The sequence below is a fragment of the Barbus barbus genome (assembly GCF_936440315.1).
Source record: "Barbus barbus genome assembly, chromosome: 14".
Classification (NCBI taxonomy): domain Eukaryota; kingdom Metazoa; phylum Chordata; class Actinopteri; order Cypriniformes; family Cyprinidae; genus Barbus; species Barbus barbus.
The window spans coordinates 22042098-22064867 of NC_136742.1; the positions used below are offsets into that span (position 1 = coordinate 22042098).

At 35.9% G+C, this 22770-nt stretch overlaps 1 protein-coding gene across 3 annotated transcripts; it reads left to right on the forward strand.

Annotated features, from left to right (window-relative positions):
• Positions 1 to 1053: 1053 nt before the first annotated feature.
• On the forward strand, positions 1054 to 22640 carry LOC306879892 (retinoic acid receptor RXR-gamma-B; the record flags this gene model as incomplete). Of its 3 annotated transcripts, none has more annotated exons than XM_079433123.1 (10): positions 1054 to 1178; positions 16007 to 16239; positions 17925 to 18069; positions 18176 to 18355; positions 19047 to 19207; positions 19352 to 19481; positions 20846 to 20978; positions 21115 to 21206; positions 21731 to 21836; positions 21932 to 22640. In XM_079433123.1, the coding sequence occupies 10 exons, from the start codon at positions 1148 to 1150 to the stop codon at positions 22077 to 22079; spliced, it is 1359 nt and encodes a 452-aa protein (XP_079289249.1). In that variant the 3' UTR covers positions 22080 to 22640. The 3 variants fall into 3 exon arrangements, with proteins under 3 accessions (XP_079289249.1, XP_079289251.1, XP_079289250.1); XM_079433125.1 differs by lacking the exon at positions 1054 to 1178 and adding an exon at positions 5510 to 5579 and having other exon boundaries at positions 21932 to 22639; XM_079433124.1 differs by lacking the exon at positions 1054 to 1178 and adding an exon at positions 9384 to 9566 and having other exon boundaries at positions 21932 to 22639.
• Between the last annotated feature and the right edge of the window lie 130 nt (positions 22641 to 22770).

The following is a 22770-nucleotide window of genomic DNA, read 5'->3' on the forward strand; positions in this document are numbered from 1 at the left end:
TATATTTTGGCAAACTGGTGACTAATTTGTACAGTCACATTCATACACTTTTATACCATCTGCTCACACCCCACTGACGCTTAAGTTTGGACTGTCATGCATACATAAAAAAAATAATAAATCATACTTTTTGCTGCAAATCACATTGCACAAATTCATATGAATTTTCCACCATAATAATTATGTTTTCTTATAACGGGTAAATTGCTTAAATTCTACCCTTTCCCCGACTGAAACAATGCTATTCCTTTTGGCACACACTGTGAAAAATAAAATTGCTCAGTTTAAGAAGGAATTTCTACTTGATTTGGGCTGCATTTCCCAAGCGTCAAGCCTAGAAAAACTGATAGCAGTGGTCTCTATGATCTGCTTAGGATTACAATGGTTTTGGGAAACAGCCCTGATTCTTAGAAATTACTTATGCTGGTGTATCTAAATTTAGTTGATTCAGTCATATTTAATAATATTTTTACACATTTTTAGGTTCCTGCCAAGACATTTTACAGTGTCCAGCTCGGTAGTGTTGCTACTGATGGCTGCCTGAATGGTTAAGTATAGCTATTTAAAACCAAGTCTTACAACGCTTTTGGGAAACACAGCCCTGATTCTTTGAACTTTTTTTTTATGTATCTACTTAATCTTAGTTGATTCAGTCATATTAAATATCATTTTATCTGACATTTTTGTGTTCATCTTGATACTGTTAATGTTGATGGTGGAATGGTTCATTAGCCACTGAAACCAAGGTCTTTGGTTCAATTAAAATGTATAGCCTAAAAAATACAATGCAAGACACTTTGTTCAAAAGGATCTGTCAAATGCATAGTTATAAATGTAATCCAAATTGTTGTTTTTTGTTGCATGTGTGCAGGTGAAGTTATAAAGAGCACTGTAATATATGTTATTACCATTGTTATACAGCTTGAATGTTTATTCTGTAAAAACACTTTGCTCACATGTGCTGAAGTCATCTGCCTGTGTGTTTTCTGATTGTTGTCGTTGGTGAAACCCCTCCTCCCGCCTCCCCCTGAGCGGGGCCCCAAGCCAGCAGCAGCGCCGCAGAGTGTAGTTCACTCGAGCTGGGGAGAGGAATCGAGAGGGGTGCCGCGCGCCTTTAGGACAAGACCCGACAGTAAACTGATTCGGAATGGATACTCACGATACATATTTACATCTCCGTAAGTCGCCGTCTTTCTTCATCTCCTGTTGCTGCTCTTCTGTGTCATATTTGCACAGTTGTCAGTTTAGTTTGACTTAAATGTGCATGCCGTTAAAATAACTTCGCTGATGAACTTCAGACAGATTATAGTCCTATCAGTCCGCGTGCTTTTGACATCGGCCAGGTGATCACGCCGCGGTTTTACAGGCATGGTTGGCACTTTAATTGTGTTTATGTAGTCGATCGCCTTCAAAGCACGCCTGTTGTGTCGGAATCGTTATTTAGCCTATTGCTTTTGAGACTGTTTCCAGCCGGGTATAGCATGTACACTTCACAGTATGTGAATAGGCTTGTATTTCAACGCAAACTTTGTATTTGAACGCTTGCAACTTGTTTCTGGAGTGAGTGCGAATGACATGTTATTCTAAGCAAAGTCAAAGACAACTCTAGGCTAGTGTTAGTGCTGAGTGTAAGTCATAAGACTCATATAAAGAGTTGCCCATTTGTCACACCTAATTATTAAAGTGCTTGATGCTGTTAACTTTTGAAGTCAAGTTGTAATGAGTTTAATTATTTTGATTAAAAACTTAACTGGAAAACAATAGATTAGCACATTATTGCATTATGCCTTGTTTGGAAATCCTATTTAAGATATTTGCTTACAATCTGGTTGATCATATTCCCAAAAACAGCTTGATCATCTTAAGCTAATATGACCAATTGGTAGCTGGTCCAACATGGTTTACCAACTTACACCAGCTAATGACCAGCTTGAAACTATCTTCCATGTTCCACATCTACTAGCTTAAGCTGGATTTTCCTGCAGAGCAAGAATTCAGCCTACTGTACATGCTTTAGAGGTAATATCAGATGCATCACGTATTGTCGATGAACAATATGTACCCAATGCAATGTGGTTTTACTCCTGGTCAGTAGTTTTGTAGTGCAAACAGACAAATTATTATGTTGTATTAATAAGTAATGTTAAAGCTGTGAATAATATAAAGCTGTATTAATGCATGATGCAATTAAAATGGGAACTAACAGTTAAAAAAGATAGACTTATACTGTAAACATGATTTATTCATGTGTCACCATGATGTCTGGGTTGCTTTTAGAACCAGACAGACACACTAAATGTTTTGAACTTTGAACATTAACCAGGTTAACAAGGTTAGATTAATGACAGTTAATCACTTTTTTGTTTTTTTGTTTTTTTTGCTTTTGTAGTGTAGTGTAACATCTGTACACAACCAGTTCCTTTTTAATTACATTCACAGTACACTAATGCTTTTGGCAGACACAGCTTACATTGCATTTAAGGTATACATTTTATTAGTTCATGCATTTCCTGAATCTAACCCATGACATTGGTGTTGCTAGCACCTTGCTCTAAACTACATACATTTTTAATGTCAATGAAGGGATCATTGAGCCTTCGCTCTCAGCTCTTGTAACTATAGGCTTTATGAGAATTGCCTATAGCTGACAACATTCCTCAACCTTTAACAATGCAAACCCACTCTGCAAGTCCAAAGACACATGAACGAGAAAACAGAAAGAACACGTGTATTACAGACAGTCAGGCAGGAGTGGCTTTGAGACCTTTGTTATTGTCAGCGGTACACATGCTTTCAAACCGCTCACAGTGGTTTCTGTAGATTTCCTATATGTGCTGTGGGCTTTCAACGTGTTACTCGCTGTGCAGCCTTGCCCTTACCATCACTTTCATGACTAGGAGAGTCAGAGAAGCCCAACCATGAGATACAGAGGATATGTAGTCCATGAGAAAAGAACGTATTGGAAGGGTGAGTGTATACTTTTCGCAAATGTTAGCCATTATGTTAGTCATTAGATGGCCCATATTAAACCCTTCAACTTTTTATCAGGGTCAGCATCACCCTGTTGGGGTGTATGCATTCCATTAAAATGAAATGATTATTGAGATTAGTCCTTTTTAGCAGCAGTGTAACAATTCTTACGCCTAGTAATAACCCTGTGGAGCCACTACTATAGCTGCTGTAGATAAACGAACTAACAGAGATGCTGTTTTGGCCCTTAGCTTCTGTTAACTCCGTGTTCTGGATTTATAGTCATTCTGGGGTAATTTAAGTCTGGGGTAAAGTAGACTGGGGTAAGGGTGGAAATCTATTTTGATCTATGGATGCGTTCGTGCCCTAACTGCTTCTCAGAGGACATCCTGCTTTGAAATGTTAGATGTGGACCCTTACATCACAGTAGCGGGGTTGAACTGTGTTCACATGCTTGTTAACACGGGCTAAGAGTCACATCTTTGACCCTCGAAGTCAGCTGTTTTATACACTAACATTTAGAAGTCGTTAAGATTTTTAAAATATTTTATATTCATCAAGACAACAAACTGTTTTCTTTTTGAATATTTTAAAATATAATTTATTCCTGTAATGGCAAAGTCGAATTTGCAGTAGCCATTACTCCAGTCTTCAGACCAACATTTATTTGATATAGAAATATTTTGCAACAAAGACTTGTTGAGATACTGTCACTTCTGATCTCCTAGACAAAACAAAGACTCTGTACTGTCACTTCTGATCTCCTAGACCTTTGAACGGTAATGTAGACATACTGAGGCTGAAGGCTTATTATAGATGAAAGATGGTAATAACGTTTAATAAATTATTTTTTTTAACCTTTATTGACACAGATTTTCTTAAAGGATACATGGTTAGGTTTTTAAAAGGGATAAGTTGCTGTAAGAGAGATATCAGTGATGTTTTTGTTAGCAAAAGAAATAGAAAACCTAATACAGATGTTTTGGTGATGAGACTCTTAATATCTCTTCAGGCAGCTCCAATTGTGTCAATCTTCTGTGTGATCGCAATTCTCATTTCATTCTGACTGATCCATGTGGGGCATTGCTTTTATAGGATGACATATTAACGAGGCTTTTTTAGATTCACCCTGAAGGCATTCTGTCATGAAGTCAGCTCTCTCTACTGCTTGGCTGTCTTTCAATGAAACTGTAATGGCATCAGGATTGATATATTGTATGATTTTAAGGCATCACTATATTGAAATATCTCAAAGCTTCTTTTTAATCTTTTTCTGCACAATTAATTTGACTCAAAATCCCCTTGACACTGAGATGAGTTGACCCACATTGATACCTCAGTCAGTAAATAAAAGGTTATTTATCTTCATTATTTATTATTCATTATTGTTTTTTTATAGAAGTCACAGTAATATGTTGAAATATTAAATACAATTTAAAATAACTTTCTATTTTAACATATTTTAAAATAATAATAATTTATTCCTGTGATGGCAAAGCTGAATTTTCAGCAGCCAATCTTCAGTGTCACATGAGCCTTCAGAAATCATTCTAATATGCTGATTTGCTGCTTCTTATTCTTATTTCTTCTTATTGCCAATGAAATGATTAAAACTGCTTAATATTTTGGTGGAAACTGTGATACTTTTTTCAGAATTCTTTGATTAATAAAAATGTCAAAATAACAACATTTGTTTGTTTTTGCTCACCTTTGATCAATTTAATGCATCCTTGCTGAATAAAAGTATTAATTTCTGTCTAAAAAATATCTCCAAACATTTGAATGGTAGTGTATGTAATATATAATATAATATCATCTTTTGTATTTTTCAATTTTTTTCTTTTTTTGGTTATTTGTCTTTAACCTCTTCATTGCTAATGATAGTACATTATGCAGCATTGCACAAAAACAAGATGTGTCTGAAGTTAGAAGTGCTTTAGATAATGAATATACAAGCAGGTGTGTGAGAGGAGGCTGCCAGGCTTGGCTGTAAACTGTGCTTATAGTGTGTGTGTGGATGTGTGAGAGAGAGCTGTCATTGCCACTTCACTGCTCTAAGCACTGATGTGCCCATCTTACTCTGATATTGTGGTCAATTATAGAATGTTCTTGATAATCAGATGTACTGTAAATTTACAGTAATCTTAAAATCTGAATGTAAACAAATTGCTTTTTTTATTTTGAACCTCACAAACACTCAAGCGCTCTTCATCCCTGGCCGTGCAACAGGTGGCCCGTTGGGGCTGATAGATTTAATGACACTCAGAGCCTCTGTCCGGGCAGACCGCAGTCTGTGCAGAAGGAGTTTTGTCAAAGCTTGGAGAGAGGCTGATCTTTGTGGCAGTAAATGGCTCCTGCTGGATTCAATCGTTGATAATCCGAGTAATCCCATAAACGAGCAGACTCCTCCCTGCAGATCCTCCTCCTACGGCCCTCCTGTTTCGCTCATATCCCATCTGTTCCATCAGCGGAGTGAGTCTTTGTTCGGACAGGTGCTCTGCTGTGCCTGGTGAGGTTTGGTCGAGTGGTGCTCACAGTCATGTGGCATCCGGCGGCGTTGCCTCTTCACGGTCAGAGTCACGGCAGAGAGGGCGGTCACTACAGCCGCTGTGAGTATCTGATAATAATATACTCCTGTAATTATTACTTCCTGTAAGTTCCCAGGTACAACATCGAAAGGGAAGATGAGACAATTGTGCTTTTGGAAACAACTACAGAAATAAAATTGACTGATTTCAAAATTGTACATGGATATGTGCATTTTAGTGATGTGTTGGTGTGCCGTGTGGTTCATTGTGATGAGTAAAGAGCCTGACTATCATTTGTTATTTCTAAGCAGGGAAATACACCGCTCACATCCATCTGGAATTGGTGCTGGAATTGATTTTACATTACCAAATGGAATTGGGAAAATCTTTTTTTGTCTGCAATTGGTTTTACGAACGGATAGTTCCACCCCAAATTCATGCTGGAGACATAAGTATTTGAACATTGAAAAAATCTGCCAAATCTAACCCATAAAAATACTTTGAGTGGCATATCTAATAGGCAGGTTGATTCAGTCATCTTTAATACTTTTTTCTACAGTGCACATGGTGAAAGTGCTTTGTTTTTAATTTCTTCTTTTTTTTTTACTGTATATTTTGTCATACACTACAGTGTTTTTGAAAGTCTCGTGTTCACCAAGAAAGCATTCATCAATTTTTTAATCAAAAATACAGTAAAAAATTATATTGTAGAATATTATTATAATTTAAAATGCCATTTTTTTTTAAATATTTTAAATACAAATTTATTCCTGTGGTGTTAACGCTGAATTTTCAGCAGCCTTTACTCCAGTCTTCAGTGTCACATATTTTATATTTATCATATACATATTTTGAATCATGCATTTTATCTGCACAGCCTCTGCTACACGTGTTTTAGAAGCCATACTAAGTACGAAAACAATTTTAATTGAAGTATGCCAACTGCTGAACAAATATGACGGGAAAAAAATCACTGCTGCATTATTATAGGATCAGTATTTTTTAAAAAGACACATCTAAAAGCAATACGACCGTCTCAAATAACTCAGTCAATTTCGGGCATTGCATTTGAGCATGAAACTAAACACTAATATCACTATGTGACTTCAAAGACAAGCTTCTCTCTCTTCTCACGTCTATACTTTGAATCACATGCTGTTGCAAGCTAAACAATCAGAGCCCAGCCCAAAGTGCTGCTATTGCCAATCAAAAAAAATAAAAAATTCTCACGATCATCGTTTTCATGATCGATCATCGCTATCACGGTCGAGTACTCGATCGCTGTTCCACATCCCTAGTTGAAAACAATTAATACTAAACATAATATTTTTGTGGAAACATCCAGTTTTTTTTTTTTGATGAATAGAAAGCTCAAAAGAACAGCAAGAAATAGAAATCATTTTGAATCAATTTAATGCATCGCTGCTTAATAAAAGATAAAAGTATTTATCTTTTTCCAAAAGTGTTATATATGTTATGAAATATATATGTTGATTTGACACTTTAGACACTTGCTTGGCTTGTCAGTCGTAGCTTGTGTGTAATTAATCTGTAACCTCTGCTCTCAGCCGTTGGCAGTGAGAGTACTTGGCAAGCCTCTATTCTCTAATGCTGTTCAGCTGTTATAGATCAGGGTGAGGTGGCACTGGAGTATTGCGGATATTTTAGGAAAGTCTGCTTGGATCAATCTATTTCAGTGTATCCCTTTATATCTCACACACACGCGGTACTTCACCCCCTCACTTCTTTGCTTCTCTTCTGTTTCTCTCTGACAATAGTTCTGTTGAGGGGCGTTTGTGTTTGTGGGTGTGTGTAAATACTTGGACTGACAAGGACAAACTCTCATTTGATCGCACAATAGAAAGAGGTGACGGAATTTGTCATCGCCGATTGACGGTCACTCTCTGTTGTTCTTTCTCTTTCCGTTTCTATCTTTCTTTAAGAGGTCTCAATGTTGACACAACAAATAAAACTTGCACAATTATGACATATAGTATGTAAGCCTGGATGGAAGTTTGCATGTGTGTCTCATTATTCAAACTAATGTTATGTAAGATTACTTTAATTTACCTTGGAGTACATCTAGGTGTCTTTAATATACCATATACAGGTGCTGGTCATAAAATTAGAATATCATGAAAAAGTTGATTTATTTCAGTAATACCATTCAAAAAGTGAAACTTGTATATTAGATTCATTCATTACACACAGACTGATATATTTCAAATGTTTATTTCCTTTAATTTTGACGATTATAACTGACAACGAATGAAAGTCCCAGATTCAGTATCTCAGAAAATTAGAATATCAATTAAGACCAATGCAAAAAAAATGATTTTTAGAAATGTTGGCCAACTGAAAAGTATGAACATGAAAAGTATGAGCATGTACAGCACTCAATATTTAGTTGGGGCTCCTTTGGCCTGGATTACTGCAGCAATGCGGCGTGGCATGGAGTCGATCAGTCTGTGGCACTGCTCAGGTGTTATGAGAGCCCATGTTGCTCTGATAGTGGCCTTCAGCTCTTCTGAATTGTTGGGTCTGGCGTATTGCATCTTCCTCTTCACAATACCCCATAGGTTTTCTATGGGGTTAAGGTCAGGCGAGTTTGCTGGCCAATCAAGAACAGGGATACCATGGTCCTTAAACCAGGTACTGGTAGCTTTGGCAGTGTGTGCAGGTGCCAAGTCCTGTTGAAAAATCAAATCTGCATCTCCATAAAGTTGGTCAGCAGCAGGAAGCATGAAGTGCTCTAAAACTTCCTGGTAGACAGCTGCGTTGACCTTGGACCTCAGAAAACACAATGGACCAACACCAGCAGATGACATGGCACCCCAAACCATCAATGACTGTGGAAACTTTACACTGGACCTCAAGCAACTTGGATTATGTGCCTCTCCTCTCTTCCTCCAGACTCTGGGACCTTGATTTCCAAAGGAAATGCAAAATTTACTTTCATCAGAGAACATAACAGCAGCAGTCCAGTCCTTTTTGTCTTTAGCCCAGGCAAGACGCTTCTGACGCTGTCTCTTGTTCAAGAGTGGCTTGACACAAGGAATGCGACAGCTGAAACCCATGTCTTGCATACGTCTGTGCGTGGTGGTTCTTGAAGCACTGACTCCAGCTGCAGTCCACTCTTTGTGAATCTCCCCACATTTTTGAATGGATTTTGTTTCACAATCCTCTCCAGGGTGCGGTTATCCCTATTGCTTGTACACTTTTTTCTACCACATCTTGTCCTTCCCTTCGCCCCTCTATTAATATGCTTGGACACAGAGCTCTGTGAACAGCCAGCCTCTTTAGCGATGACCTTTTGTGTGTTGCCCTCCTTGTGCAAGGTGTCAATGGTCGTCTTTTGGACAACTGTCAAGTCAGCAGTCTTCCCCATGATTGTGTAGCCTACAGAACTAGACTGAGAGACCATTTAAAGGCTTTTGCAGGTGTTTTGAGTTAATTAGCTGATTAGAGTGTGGCACCAGGTGTCTTCAATATTGAACATTTTCACAATATTCAAATTTTCTGAGATACTGAATTTGGGACTTTCATTAGTTGTCAGTTATAATCATTAAAATTAAAGGAAATAAAAATTTGAAATATATCAGTCTGTGTGTAATGAATGAATCTAATATACAAGTTTCACTTTTTGAATGGTATTACTGAAATAAATCAACTTTTTCATGATATTCTAATTTTATGACCAGCACCTGTATATGTTGTTTGGGAAATTACAGCTGAAACATACATTACAAGTATGGGTTCATCTAGGCCTCTTAATTCCAGTAATGACAAATCTTAAAGGGATTGTTTACCTAAAAATTCCATTTCTGTCATCATTTACTCACCCTAATGACTTTCTAAAGTTGTATAACTTTTTTTCTTCTGTAGAACACAAACGAAACTGTAGCTATTTCACCATATTGTGAAAGTCAAAACAACACTGGACCACATTGACTTTCATTGTATGGACAAAAAAAAAATTGGGATGAATTGCAACACTGACTCTGAACTTGACCCTATCATCAGTACCTGACCTCATTGATGCTTGTGATTCCCTAGTTTCATTCCAAGGTACGTGAACACCTTTCCAGAAGAGTGGAAGCCGTTAGGGAGGACAAGTATTAATGTCTGGTTTTGTGATTAAGAAGCGCATATGGGTGTGGTGTCTATATGCTTTATCCATATGGTGTGTTTAAGCTATAGCATGCTTGCTTTTTCTTTGGATAATTTCTGTATAAGTTACTTGCAGGCTAGAGCATGTTGTCATGCAATATGGCGGATGTCAACAGTGGTGATGGTATTGTTTGAGTATATTTTTGTGTGCTTGTGCTAATATATTTTGTTCCAGAAAATTGCTTTCAGAAATTACTGTCTATAGTGTTCATTTCACCTGGAAACTGTACATTTTTGTAGTTATGCAAAACATTAGGTAGTGGTATGTTTTACCGGTGAGTATGGGTTGTGATTGGCAGTAGGTTAGGGTTAAGGGTCAGTATTAAGAAAACATCTTTTGAGGGTCTTTAATCATTGCTGAGATTATCTGGAAGGTCTTTCAGCATTGGTTAATATATTTGATATAAACACTAGAGACCGAGCCTCCCTCATCATTTTTCCTTCCTAATCCTTCCTTTTACCAGTTCTCTTTGATTTCTTTTCACCTCCCTCTTTTGCTGAAGTTACTCAAGGTTATGTGTAGGGCTGACTACACTGTGGTTTCTCACATGTCTTATGCTGTTTGATCCCATTTGTAACCTAACATCTAGTTTCCTTTGATAACACTTTATTTGTGTGTAATTGTTGCCTTAAGGAAAAAATGCTTTCTTTAAGTAGTTAAATTTGTTTAAATGTTACCACATTTGAAGGTTCCTCTGTTAAGAGGCCTCTGAGTAAAACTGGAAGGAGAAATTGTCTTTTTATGTTTTGATTGAGACAGCTGGTTTCAAATATCCCAAGACAGCGTGTTTTCTAGGAAGTTTATTTTGAAAGTTGAGAGTGAGAGGCATTCACATGTATTGGGGTGAATGTTTGTGACTTTATCTGTTTCTACTTCTCTCTTGTCTCTCTCATGTATCCTCTGTTAAACCCTCGAAAAAGTTCAGTTTCAGGAATTTTGGAACAGAAATTGTTGTTGTCTTGGGTAATTTGCTTGACTTTCAAGCTGGCTAGTGTGACCCTTAATCTGTTTTTCATACAGATAGGGTGTTTTTTTGTTTGTTTTTTGCAACAGGATCGTCTTATACACCACTGCTTAAACGTTTGGGTTCAGTAAGATTTTTTTTTTAATGAAATTAGTAACTTTATGTAGCATGGATACATTAAGTTGATCAAAAGTTACAGTAAACACTTTTGCATTTAATAAAAAATATTCATAATTTCCACAAAATTAAATAGCACAACTGTTTTCAACATTGATAATAATAAGAAATGCTTCTTGAGTAATGGCTGATGAAAATTCAGCTTTGCCATCACTGGAATAAAATAACATTTTGAAATACATTCAAATAAAAATGTTAAACTAGAATAATATTTCACAGTATTACTGTTTTTCCCTTGTAAAGAAATGCAGCATTGATAAGCATAAGAGACTTCTTTTAAAAACACAAAAAAGAGACCAAAAAGTAAATGACCATCTTACCAAAAAATAATCATCTTAGACCAAAACATTATAGCAATCTTATACCAGCGAGTTCATTCAGCTGCTGCTTTTGAATAGTTTTCACACTCACTCAGGATTTAAAGTGTTTAGAATCTGTTACTTTTAGTTCATTTTGATAAACAAGATGTCTGGCTGAACACAGTTACTTCATAAACTCTTGTGCAATGTTTAGTGGAACAGTCCCTGCTGATCTCTGCTTGTTACATTGTGACATTAACAGGGGTCATCAAATGTATAATGTCACAAACATTACTCAGGGTTTTTTTTTAAACAAGTTCATCCTCGGTGCTTCAGGATATCGGCTGTCATATGATCACGATATGATAGGATGTTTTGAAACTGATTAATGTTCCTTCATTTCCTGTGAAATTTGTTTCCAAATATCAGCTTATCAACCCAGTCTTAGACTGTAATGTGTACAGTATTGTCTCTTACTTCACTTTTTTGTGTGACTATAAAGCAATCGTCAGCGTAAGTTATTTTAAATGAGTGATGCATGTGACAAAATGTGCTTGTTTTGAACACAATAATAGAGAGGTTACTACAGGACACACTCAGAGTTCGTTGACTTAATTTCTTGTTCACTCGATGTCTCTTTACTCTTTACTCTATTATTCTTTAGTTTTCACTTCACTCTCACTCTACAGCAGCAGTTATAGGCCTATGTCCTTTTTGCAACAGAACACACACACTCAAAACAAGTCCTACAAAAAAATTACATTTCATCATTAAGAAAGCACTCAATATTGCCGTAAAAAAAAAATCCCAACATATTCCAGACAGACCTCCTGATGCCTGCATGAGTCCAGCTCATTTTCACCTCTGTCAGCAATTCTAGGGACACGAGCATGAACATAATGCATTATTACAGCAGTTCTAATAAGAAAAGCATGAGCTTTTGTGTCTTTGTTCATCTGTGTGTGTATGTGTGTAGCATAATTAATGCTTATTCATTTAAAGCATGGGGAATGTGATGTTTAGGTAGTAAAGATAACATTGTTGCCAGCTACATCATTTAATTTCAAGTGTGTAGGTTAATTATTCACATATAAATGACATTGTTGGCTGAAAAACTAGTTTATGAAATGGTTGATTAAGCAATGGTGGTAACTGAAGTGTGAGGTGTGTGTGTGTGTGTGTGTGTGTGTGTGTGTGTGCAGTCCTGGAGATTATGGACACATGGTGGTATCAGGGTTGATTTAATGTCCTGCAGCTCTCTACTGCAGACTTGGATAGAGTGGGACAGTGTCCCATTTCTCCATCACTTCCACCTTTTTGTGTCTGTTGCCCTCCCCACAACCCCTGTCTTCTTGACAGGTGGTTGAAAATATTTGTCAGTGATGAGAAGAGGGTTTAGTGTCATTATTGATCAGATGTCAACTTCGTTTAGGACAGAATTAAGTGATTCAAGAGATTTAGTTTAAAATAGGGGGGTTGGAACCTGTTGTCATAACCACTGTTTATTTCACGCAGTGGGTGTGTGTTTGTCTATGTGGTTCCAGCCAATAATATGCTGCTAAATCTCAGAACTTACTTTTGGGGATGTCCTGTTATTTAGTATTATACAAAAACCAGCACAGTCCAGTTTAATGCAAGTTTTTGCATTTCGACTTTTTTTGGAATCACATTCAATATTGTTTTATTCTGAAAATGCTAAATATTTCTTGTATTGTTTGTAGCTAAAATTAATGAATAATTCTAATACATAATGTTAGAATTAAATAATTAAAATAAAATCAATAACTATATGTATTTTTAATTTTCTCTTAGGAGACAACATTGATTGTTTTTCTCTATTTCATGTTTTGCATTTGTTGGGTCAGTCAGTGGAACAATATTAACAAACCATCAATTAAAAAATAGTGACAGAAAATGTTTAATATTTTAAATTACTGTATGCAAGACAAAAATAATACAATAAATACAATGAAATATCAAATAAAATAAACATTAAACAGTAGTTTGTGATCTTTCCCTCTCTGTATCATGTCCTTTCAGTCAACATGTTTTACAAGTTAGTGTGTGAGAGGCTTAATGAATTAGGGCCCTGCTGGAGACTCCACACCTCAGCTGACCAGTAATTAACAATTAAAAGATTTTAACTATCCCTCTCCAAATCCTGTTGTGTTCCAGCTCATGGAACTGATGTCACAGGTCTGCTGTTCAGTGAAACTATACACAGCTTTCTCTGTTTTTATTGTACAGAGTATCTGTGAGTATATTGATTGCAGTTTGTTGCATCAAACATGCTATGGCGGTTTATGTATGTGATTGTGCCTGCATTGACCTGTGCGATTTCGTGTGGTCTCCGCTGAACTTGATAGCACTCTACCACAGGCTGCACTTTGCTCCCAGACAGCTGTACAAAGGTCATGGGCACTGCCGAGAGTCATTGTGAAATCCTGATGAATTTCTGGCACATGAACCGTCTCGGAAGAATACGATCTGAATTATCAGCTAAAGGTTGAAGCATCTAAACAAAAGTTTATTATAGACCATATGAAATGTAAATCTGCAGAGCTAGAGCTATAGTGACCTTGCCGTATATGGGGTGTCAATTATACTTGTAGTCAACATAAAACAATCTCTAAAGTGAAAGGTTGAAAGCATATATTGTGGGGGAGCCTTCGTGTTGATTTGATTGTGAAAATTAATTTGTAATATTATGATTTTTTTTTTCAATGTCAAGTTCAGCTCTGTATAAAGTTGCAGTACCAAAGCCATAAACATTCTGTGTGACGCCCCTGTTTTCAGCCTTAGGGAGTCTGTCTTAAGCATCAGACTTCTGTGGTCTGTTTTAAATGTAATGGATCAGGTGGGTCATTTAAGGATAGGACCACAGTATGACCATGTTTCCGCCCTACCAAAGGCATCTTGGCCATCTGCCACAGAAATTCCCCCTTCTGCCCAGAGTCTGGGACACACACACATGCAACCATGCAGCTTGGAAGAATACAGCCATTGCAGACTGTTTGTTTATAACATAGTACAGTGTTTAAGTGCTGAAATTGATGATTATGTCAGGTTAATAAACAATAAATTGTGGATTTGGTCAATTTTAAGGAAAAGAAACAGCAAGATAGAGAATTATATTACAAAAGAAGCTAATTTCAGACACTTATAGTGCGTGTCCCTGTAATAAGGTGCAAAACTGTAACTGGGGCAGTATGCATTAAAAAGGTACTAATATTTACACTTTAAGTACTAATATGTACCTTTAAGTTAATGATATGTACTTTTTAGAGGTAAAGATGTACCCTAGGGTACTGCCCCAGTGACAGTACTTTCTCATTTAGTTTATGAAGTTCATGCTACTACATTTCCCATCATTCTCTGCATTAGAAGGATAAAACACGCATGACTTGAATTACAGATAATGATTTAATGGTTTTGTCTTTATTGTTGTATATTATGGTAAAGTACTTTAGTTTTAGCTTGACAGCCATTTAGTAAAATACAAGACCTAAAAAACTATATTAATGCACTATTTTGACTGCTAAACTCCATTGTCCAGTGCAGTGACATGGTAGTTTCATGTATCTTGTAGCACTCTGTTGTCTCTTTCTTCTCATTTACTAAAATAATTTCAGCTCAAAGCAACATCATATGTTCATTTATTTATTTGGTAAGCAGTCATATAATAAGCAAGAATCGTTGGTGGAATTGTTAGCTAAAAATAAACCACTGCAGGGTGACTCAAATCCCCTTCACTTCATGCCGGGGTCTTGATCGCCCTGTCTGGGTTTATTTTTCAATAATACATTAGCAGTAGCCTATATTGAGATAACCTGCCAGAGATAAACAGTTACAGTCACCTTGTCAGAAGACCTGACCAAATCATTGATAAAGCTTTTTGTGTGGCATATCTCGATAAAAGCAACTGCTTGAAGCTGTGTTTGTGTTATTTTAATCTTAGATGAATTTGATTTGATCTTCATCTTGATGAATGATGAAACAAGGTAACTGATTGCAACACTATCAATATTGGCAAAAAGGTGCAACCTTTGCCCTGCGTGTGTCCTTGTACTACGTTAGATAGATTATGTGTTTGTGCCGGTACAAACTACCATTACCAGGTACTCGTATGTAGCATCAGCTTTGAATTGAATGGTTAAAGCAGCAGGGCTTAATGGATTCTCTTAGTGAAGTGTCCTCTTACATTTATGTACTTAAGCAGCATATTATTTAATTTTAGGTCTTAATGGAGGTAATTGATGTTCTGGAAAGTCACATTTTTTCACAAGTACTTAATGTTCCTGTGGGCACATACTTATCCTGTTCTCTGATGTCTGTACATGCCAAATAAAAACATAGTATGCGTCATGATATATTTATAGAGACCTGTTACACTGACCTGTATGATTGTTTGGTTGATACAATACAAGTCAAAAGATTTGGAATAATTAAGATTTAAAATTGTTTTTTAAAAACAACGTCTCTTATGCTCACCAAGGCTGCATATATTTGATAAAAAAATACAGTAAAAAACATGAATACTTTGACATATTATTACAGTTTAATAATAGTAATAGTAATTTAATATATTTCAAAATGGAATTTATTCCTGTGATGCAAAGCTAAATTTTAATTAGACGTTACGCCAGTATTCAGTGTCACATAATTAAATTGTCAAATTAGATTTCATAATATTACTGTATTTTTGATCCATAAATGCAACCTTTATGAGCATAAGAGACTTTATTCAAGAGCATTAAATATCTTAATTAATCCTTCTTTTTTTTTTTTTACCAGAAGTGTGTCTATGATCAGTGATGTCATCAGCAATCATTTTAGTGCTCAATTTTAATGGCTCCTGTCATGTCTAATATTAATCTCTCTTTTTGTCTCTTCACAGACACTAGTGCTCTTAATTCACCCCCCTCTCAGCCGCCACCCTTGAGCTCCATGGTGGGTCATCCGTCCGTCATTAGTTCGTCCCGCCCACTGCAGTCGCCCGTGAACACCTTGGGCTCATCCATGAATGGCCTGGCCTCACCCTACTCGATCATTGGCCCATCTCTGGGTTCACCGTCCATTTCCTTGCCCTCTACTCCCAGTATGGGCTTTAACACTCTCAGCAGCCCACAGGTAAGACACTTTCCATAATTCTGTGCTCTCTCGGACTGACACCAACCAAAGACAATAAGATCTGTCCTGTAAACTGAAGTGTTACTTTCAAATTAAAATTAGCCTCTTGGCAGTAATAGCCTATGTGCCATTTAGAGACAAGTGAGGTACAAAGATGTACCTTTTAGCTTTTGTACTTTAAGGTGATGACCCAGTGACAGCTTTGTACCTTTATTTTCTGAGAGTGTATGGATGCCCTGGTGTTAAAAGAGGTCAGCTTATGTGCGTCTGTATGTGTGTCTCATTTCTCCCTGGAGGCCAGAGAATACCATTGACTCAGACCAATGTTACAGGCTTTTAGTCCAATGAAAGAACATCAATAACTATGAACTTACAGTATATGGGACAAGTAAGTGAGTGTGTGTTATGAATCATGATAGACATACAGGGTCTAAATGTACTTGAAGTTAATCTTGTTGAAAATCTTGTAATGCTGGTAGCATGTGGCATTAATTGTGCATGGTGATTCTTACTCTGAAAGAGTAAGAATCTTTTCTTTTACTCTTTCTTTTTTTTTTTTTTGTCCCATCCCAGGTGGATTTCAATCTTACCAAAATAAAGGCAAAATTCCCTCAAAATAAAATAAAATAACATGTATTAGATTTTCTAAAACACTTAGTGATCAAAGAGTGTAAGAGAATCATATTTATTGTGTGAAAATGGGTTTTTACTTTAACCAAATAATATCAGACAATGCTGTTGTATTATTTCCAACCAAGCTGAAATTTTGTCAAGTTATTAAAAAGTGAGAAAGTTTCATTTTGAAAAGTGTTTAGAATTAAGCATAAGCGGTTAGCTTTGAAATTTGCCATAGCGAAACAAAGGAGTTAAATATTTAAAATGCCATTTCCATCAAAACCATTGTTATTTTAATATAATTTATATGCTTCTTTACTATTACAGTATTTAATAATATTTTGATTGAGCTTTTTTCAGTTTATATTTTCATGTTGTTTTGTCATTTTATTCTAATTATTTATTCCTATAAAACTTTGGTTTTATTTTTAGTCATTTTAGTACTTAAACAGCTTTATTTCAATTACCAATTTTTTTTTTTTTAAGTTTTAACAATACTGTATCAAACATTTGAGATATGGCGGAAATTACAGTGTGAAAAGTGAGTGTATTTTTTTTTACACTCCACAAAAGAAGCAGCCATATACAAACACATAAATTAACAAACATTTATGCCAGTAATTCACTGAAAATAAGGCTCACTGAATCATATTCCTGATTCGACTTGCTTTCTTTATGCCTGAGGTATGGCCATGTAGCCACCTGCAGGCTGAATGCTGCAGTGCAGAAAACAACGTGATGGAAAAATGGTGAATTCTCCTGAGAGGGAGAGAGACACAAATCTCCCCTCCCCTTTGAAATGTTATGTCAGCGCTCTCAGCTACGTGTGAAATGCCCTTGCAAGGGTGGAGTCTGTTTTTGTTTGTTTGTGAGTGTTTTCTTGGGTTTGTGTGTGCGTGTGTGCGTGTGTGCGTGTGTGCGTGTGTGCGTGTGTGTGTGTGTGTGTGTGTGTCTGCTGTGCTGGAAGGACACAAACAGTCTGCTGCTGTATTGTGGCATAAAGTCTACTCCTGATTACACTATATAAGCTGTTTCCATCTCCTCTCCTCACATCTCTTCCTATCTCACAGATGAACTGTTTAAATGTGAATAGCTCAGAAGACATCAAGCCTCCACCAGGATTGGCTCCACTGAGCAACATGAGCAGCTATCAGTGCAGCAGCCCTGGATCACTCTCCAAACACATCTGTGCCATTTGTGGGGACCGATCTTCAGGTACAACAACACAGGGATGTTTAGATGTTGCATTTTGTTTTGGTTTGGAAGTTAATGCAAGATACTTCTCTATCTCTTCTGAGGTTCAGTATGGTTGTGTTTGCAGGGAAGCACTATGGTGTTTACAGTTGTGAAGGTTGCAAAGGCTTCTTTAAGAGGACCATCCGAAAAGACCTGACCTATACGTGTCGAGACAGCAAAGAGTGCCTGATTGACAAACGCCAGCGCAACCGCTGCCAATATTGCCGCTACCAGAAGTGCCTGGCCATGGGCATGAAGCGGGAAGGTTTGTGTTTGTGGGTTTTCTATCCATATTTCAATTATTTTTGAAATGCCTTTTAAATGGCTGATTTTGTTTTGTTTTGATTTGATTTGATTTGTTTTGTTTTATTTTGCTTTGGTTTGGTGTTTTGTTTTGTTTTTTGCTTTGTTTTGATTTGATTTGATTTGTTTTATTTTGCTTTGGTTTGGTGTTTTGTTTTGTTTTTTGCTTTGTTTTGTTTTGCTTTGATTTGTTTTGTTTTGTTTTATTTTGCTTTGGTTTGGTGTTTTGTTTTTTGCTTTGTTTTGTTTTTGTTTGGTGTTTTGTTTCGGTTTGTTTTTTTCCTTTTGGTTTGTTTTTTTGTTTTTTTTATTATTATTTTTTTATTTTTTTCAGTTTGATGTTTTCAAGCCTTTGTGGCCAGAAGATATTTTATTTTCAGCACATATTAATATCATGCTTTAATATTATGCTAAATAACATAAATATTATTATATTATATTATATTTCTATATAATCTTATATTATATTGAAAACATCATTTTGTACATTTGTTCTCTTTATAATGTCTATAATAAAATATAAAATAAGTACAATATCTAATATAACAGATAAAAGGTATAAAAATGTGGGATTTCTTAAATCATACGTGCCATAATCATTAATTACAATGATTTATAATGTACTCATTTCCTTGCTCTGCTGGACCCCACAGCGGTCCAGGAAGAGAGGCAGCGTGGGAAGGAGAAAGGTGATAATGAGGTGGAATCAACGAGCAGTTTTAATGAAGACATGCCTGTGGATAAGATTCTGGATGCAGAACTTGCAGTAGAACCTAAGACTGAGACATACACAGAGAACAGTCCAGGCAACTCAGTAAGACAAAGACATTTATATTTATTCATAAACAATTTGCACAGTACATACATGCTGACTTTAGCATTCTTTGAGAAAGTAACAACTAAAATACTCTCTCTCATTCTTTCTCTGTCCTTTTTTTCATCTGGTCTCCTTCTCTAGACAAATGACCCAGTCACTAATATCTGCCATGCAGCTGACAAACAACTGTTTACTCTGGTGGAGTGGGCCAAGAGAATACCTAATTTCTCTGATCTGCCTCTGGATGATCAGGTCATTTTGCTTCGAGCAGGTATGTGACACTCGTACACATAAATAAAACATATATAGATAAGTTGCTACACTGTAAAAAAAAAAAAAAAGTTGAGCCAGCTTAAAAGTTTAAGGCAACCAGCTTCAGCAGATTTTTAGGAAACTTATTTTTAGGAATTTTAAACTTAAAACAAGAAGTTGAGAAAACTCAAAAATCTGCTGAAGCTAGTTGCCTTAAACTTTTAAGTTTGCCCAACATTTTTATTTTATTTTTACAGTGTATTAAGAAACAAGCACTCTATGACAACACTTACTGGTTCTTCTGTCACCCCCTATAAGAACAGTTTTAGATTATCATTAAAATTGGGTCATTTGGATTTTCAGTAAAAGTTGTTGGTTCAGGAAAAACTTGGGAATTGACAGAAAATATGATACATTTTAAAGAGCTTGCCTGATTTTATCCATTCAAATGGCTGACTTTGTCTTATAAAGCACAACTATGCTAACAAATATAAAACCTGTGATCAAACAGGAACCAGTTTCATCAGCATCATTGTCTGAATGTCTGTCCTAGTCACCTAGTCCTTGTGCATTGATATACTGATAAAATACATATTTTGCTTTTATTTTGAAATCATAACTGAAGTAGTAACAGAGAGGATATTATGGCTGAAGTGTGTATTTAAGCAGTGAAAATGCATATTGCACACCTGGGTTTATTGTTTGTCGTTTATTGCCACATGTCATCACAAGTGTTTCTTGTAAAGAAACAATCACAATAATATCATCTTTATGAACATACATAAAACTACCACCAATGTTGTGTTAGTATTATTTATGTACTATTGTTGTATTTATTAGTATTTTAAATTAGCTTTTCATTTTCATTTTAGTTTGTTTTAATTATTACTTAATTTGCCTCTGCAATTTTTTATTATTTTAAAAAAATATTTCTATAAAACTTTCCTTCTACCTAAACGTCTTTATTTCAGTTATTCAGTTCATTATTTAAAAAGTATTTTAAGATTCAAGATTTTTATATGTCACATACACAATTATACAGAGTATAACCAGCAGTGAAATCAGTGACATTTTTCATCTAATATTGACGTTTTATTTCATGGCAGCTTTATTTCAATTCAATTTCGAAAATGTTTTTTAGTGGTTTTGTCTGTAATAACTCCAGGTCAAAGGGTCAGGCAGAACTGTGTTGGTTGTGTAAGTGGGAATGCTGCCCTCTGCTGGTCAAACACTTCACATGCATTCATGAAGTAGCCACCGCAGTACATCACAAAGCCTTGCTAATGAGGAACACGGTTGAATTAAGAGAGGGAAAGATACAAATGTTTTTTGTTCCTGCTGTTCATTTCATTTATTTTCTTCACGTCATTTTTCTTCTTACAGGATGGAACGAGCTCCTCATTGCTTCATTCTCTCATCGCTCAATCACAGTTAAAGATGGCATCTTGCTGGGCACAGGCCTCCATGTCCACAGGAGCAGTGCTCACAGTGCAGGTGTCGGCTCCATTTTTAACAGGTGACTATTTCCACCTTCAACACCTCTGGATTAATAAACATCTTTTGTTTGTTGAGAGAATGATCATAAAATATGTATCTTTATTTTTATTACAACTGTTGTATTCAAATGAAAGCTTTGTGTGTTTGTGTGGCAGGGTATTGACTGAGCTGGTGTCTAAAATGAAGGATATGCAGATGGATAAGACAGAACTAGGCTGCCTTAGAGCCATTGTCCTCTTCAACCCAGGTATGCCGCTCATTGCCATTTATATACACTTGTCGGCAGTATTGATAAACAAAATTATTTTAAACTCTGTTATTATTTACAGTACATTCCAAATCACCCTCCCCTTGTTTTGGAATGCCTTGGGAATTGACAGATTATAATGATAAACTCTAAACTGACCTTGACTGATTTTTATGTTAAGCACATCTAATATTATATTATATTATATTATATTATTCAAAGAGATAGTTTAACCCAAAACTTGATATAATGTAATGTAATGTAATATAATATAATATAATGTAATGTTTTATATTATAATAATAGATCAGGAGATACTACATGTTTTACCCCCCAAAAATTCTGTCATTATTGACATTTTCTTTCTTTCATGAAACACAAAAAATACTTTTTTAAAATGCCTTTATGCACTGCAAAATGTAATTACAGTGAATGGAAACTTTAATAGATTAGATGTAAAGACGTGTAAGATGTTTTGATAGATTGAGTATTTAGTTAATCATGCAGATTGTATCTTCTCATAGACGCCAAAGGCTTGTCCAACCCAGCGGAGGTAGAGGCACTGAGGGAGAAAGTTTACGCCTCACTGGAGACCTACACTAAACAGAAATACCCTGACCAGCCTGGCAGGTACAGTCATGTACATGTTTGTTCAGTAAATTTTGATCATATCTGTGGCACATACTCAATTTCACCTGCTATCTTGCTCCCTGCCTGCTTTACAGGTTTGCTAAACTTTTGTTGCGTCTTCCTGCCCTCCGATCCATCGGACTCAAGTGTTTGGAGCACCTATTTTTCTTTAAGCTGATTGGAGACACACCCATAGACACTTTCCTAATGGAGATGCTGGAAGCACCCCATCAGATCACGTGACACAAGTTCCAACAGTCCATTTTTTGTACATATTCTTATGTAATTAATATAATAACGAACTTGTTAGAAGATAATGCAGTATGCTGCATATTTTATACCAAGCACAAATTATTATTCTTTAAAATATATATATTGGCAGGAGAACGAGAGGAGCAAGTCTCAAAATATACAGATGAAATAAATTTTACTGGTTTTGAAAATAAATGTTTCTGTAAATAGCTAATATCGGGTATTAATTGTGGCAAGACAATGCAATAAAGAAATTATATTTTATTCAAGGAATATTAATAATTTGTAAAATGAAGTTTAGAATTCTGTTCAAATAAATGTTTAAATATTTAAATATTTAAATGCTATGTCCTTTTTCTTTTGTGTGTTTTTTTTTTTTTTTTGGAATAAAAACAATGAAGAAGCAAGTTGTTATTTTCTGTCATTATTTTACTGGAGCATCTAACTTTTTTTTCACTGTAGAACCAAAAGCCTTTAAAGAGCAGGCCATTGTTTGAGATGTGGTGTTGTCCAATTTTAAATATCTCAATCTCAAATAAATGACTTTATAGCAAAACACTGCGTCATATACCTTCTCTGGTGCAGTGTGTCCCGTCCACTAGATGGCGCTCATTTTCAGTGGAAAGCCTTTGATTGCTCTGAAGCTAAAACAAGTTTGAACTGTCATGTGGGAAAGTAGAGT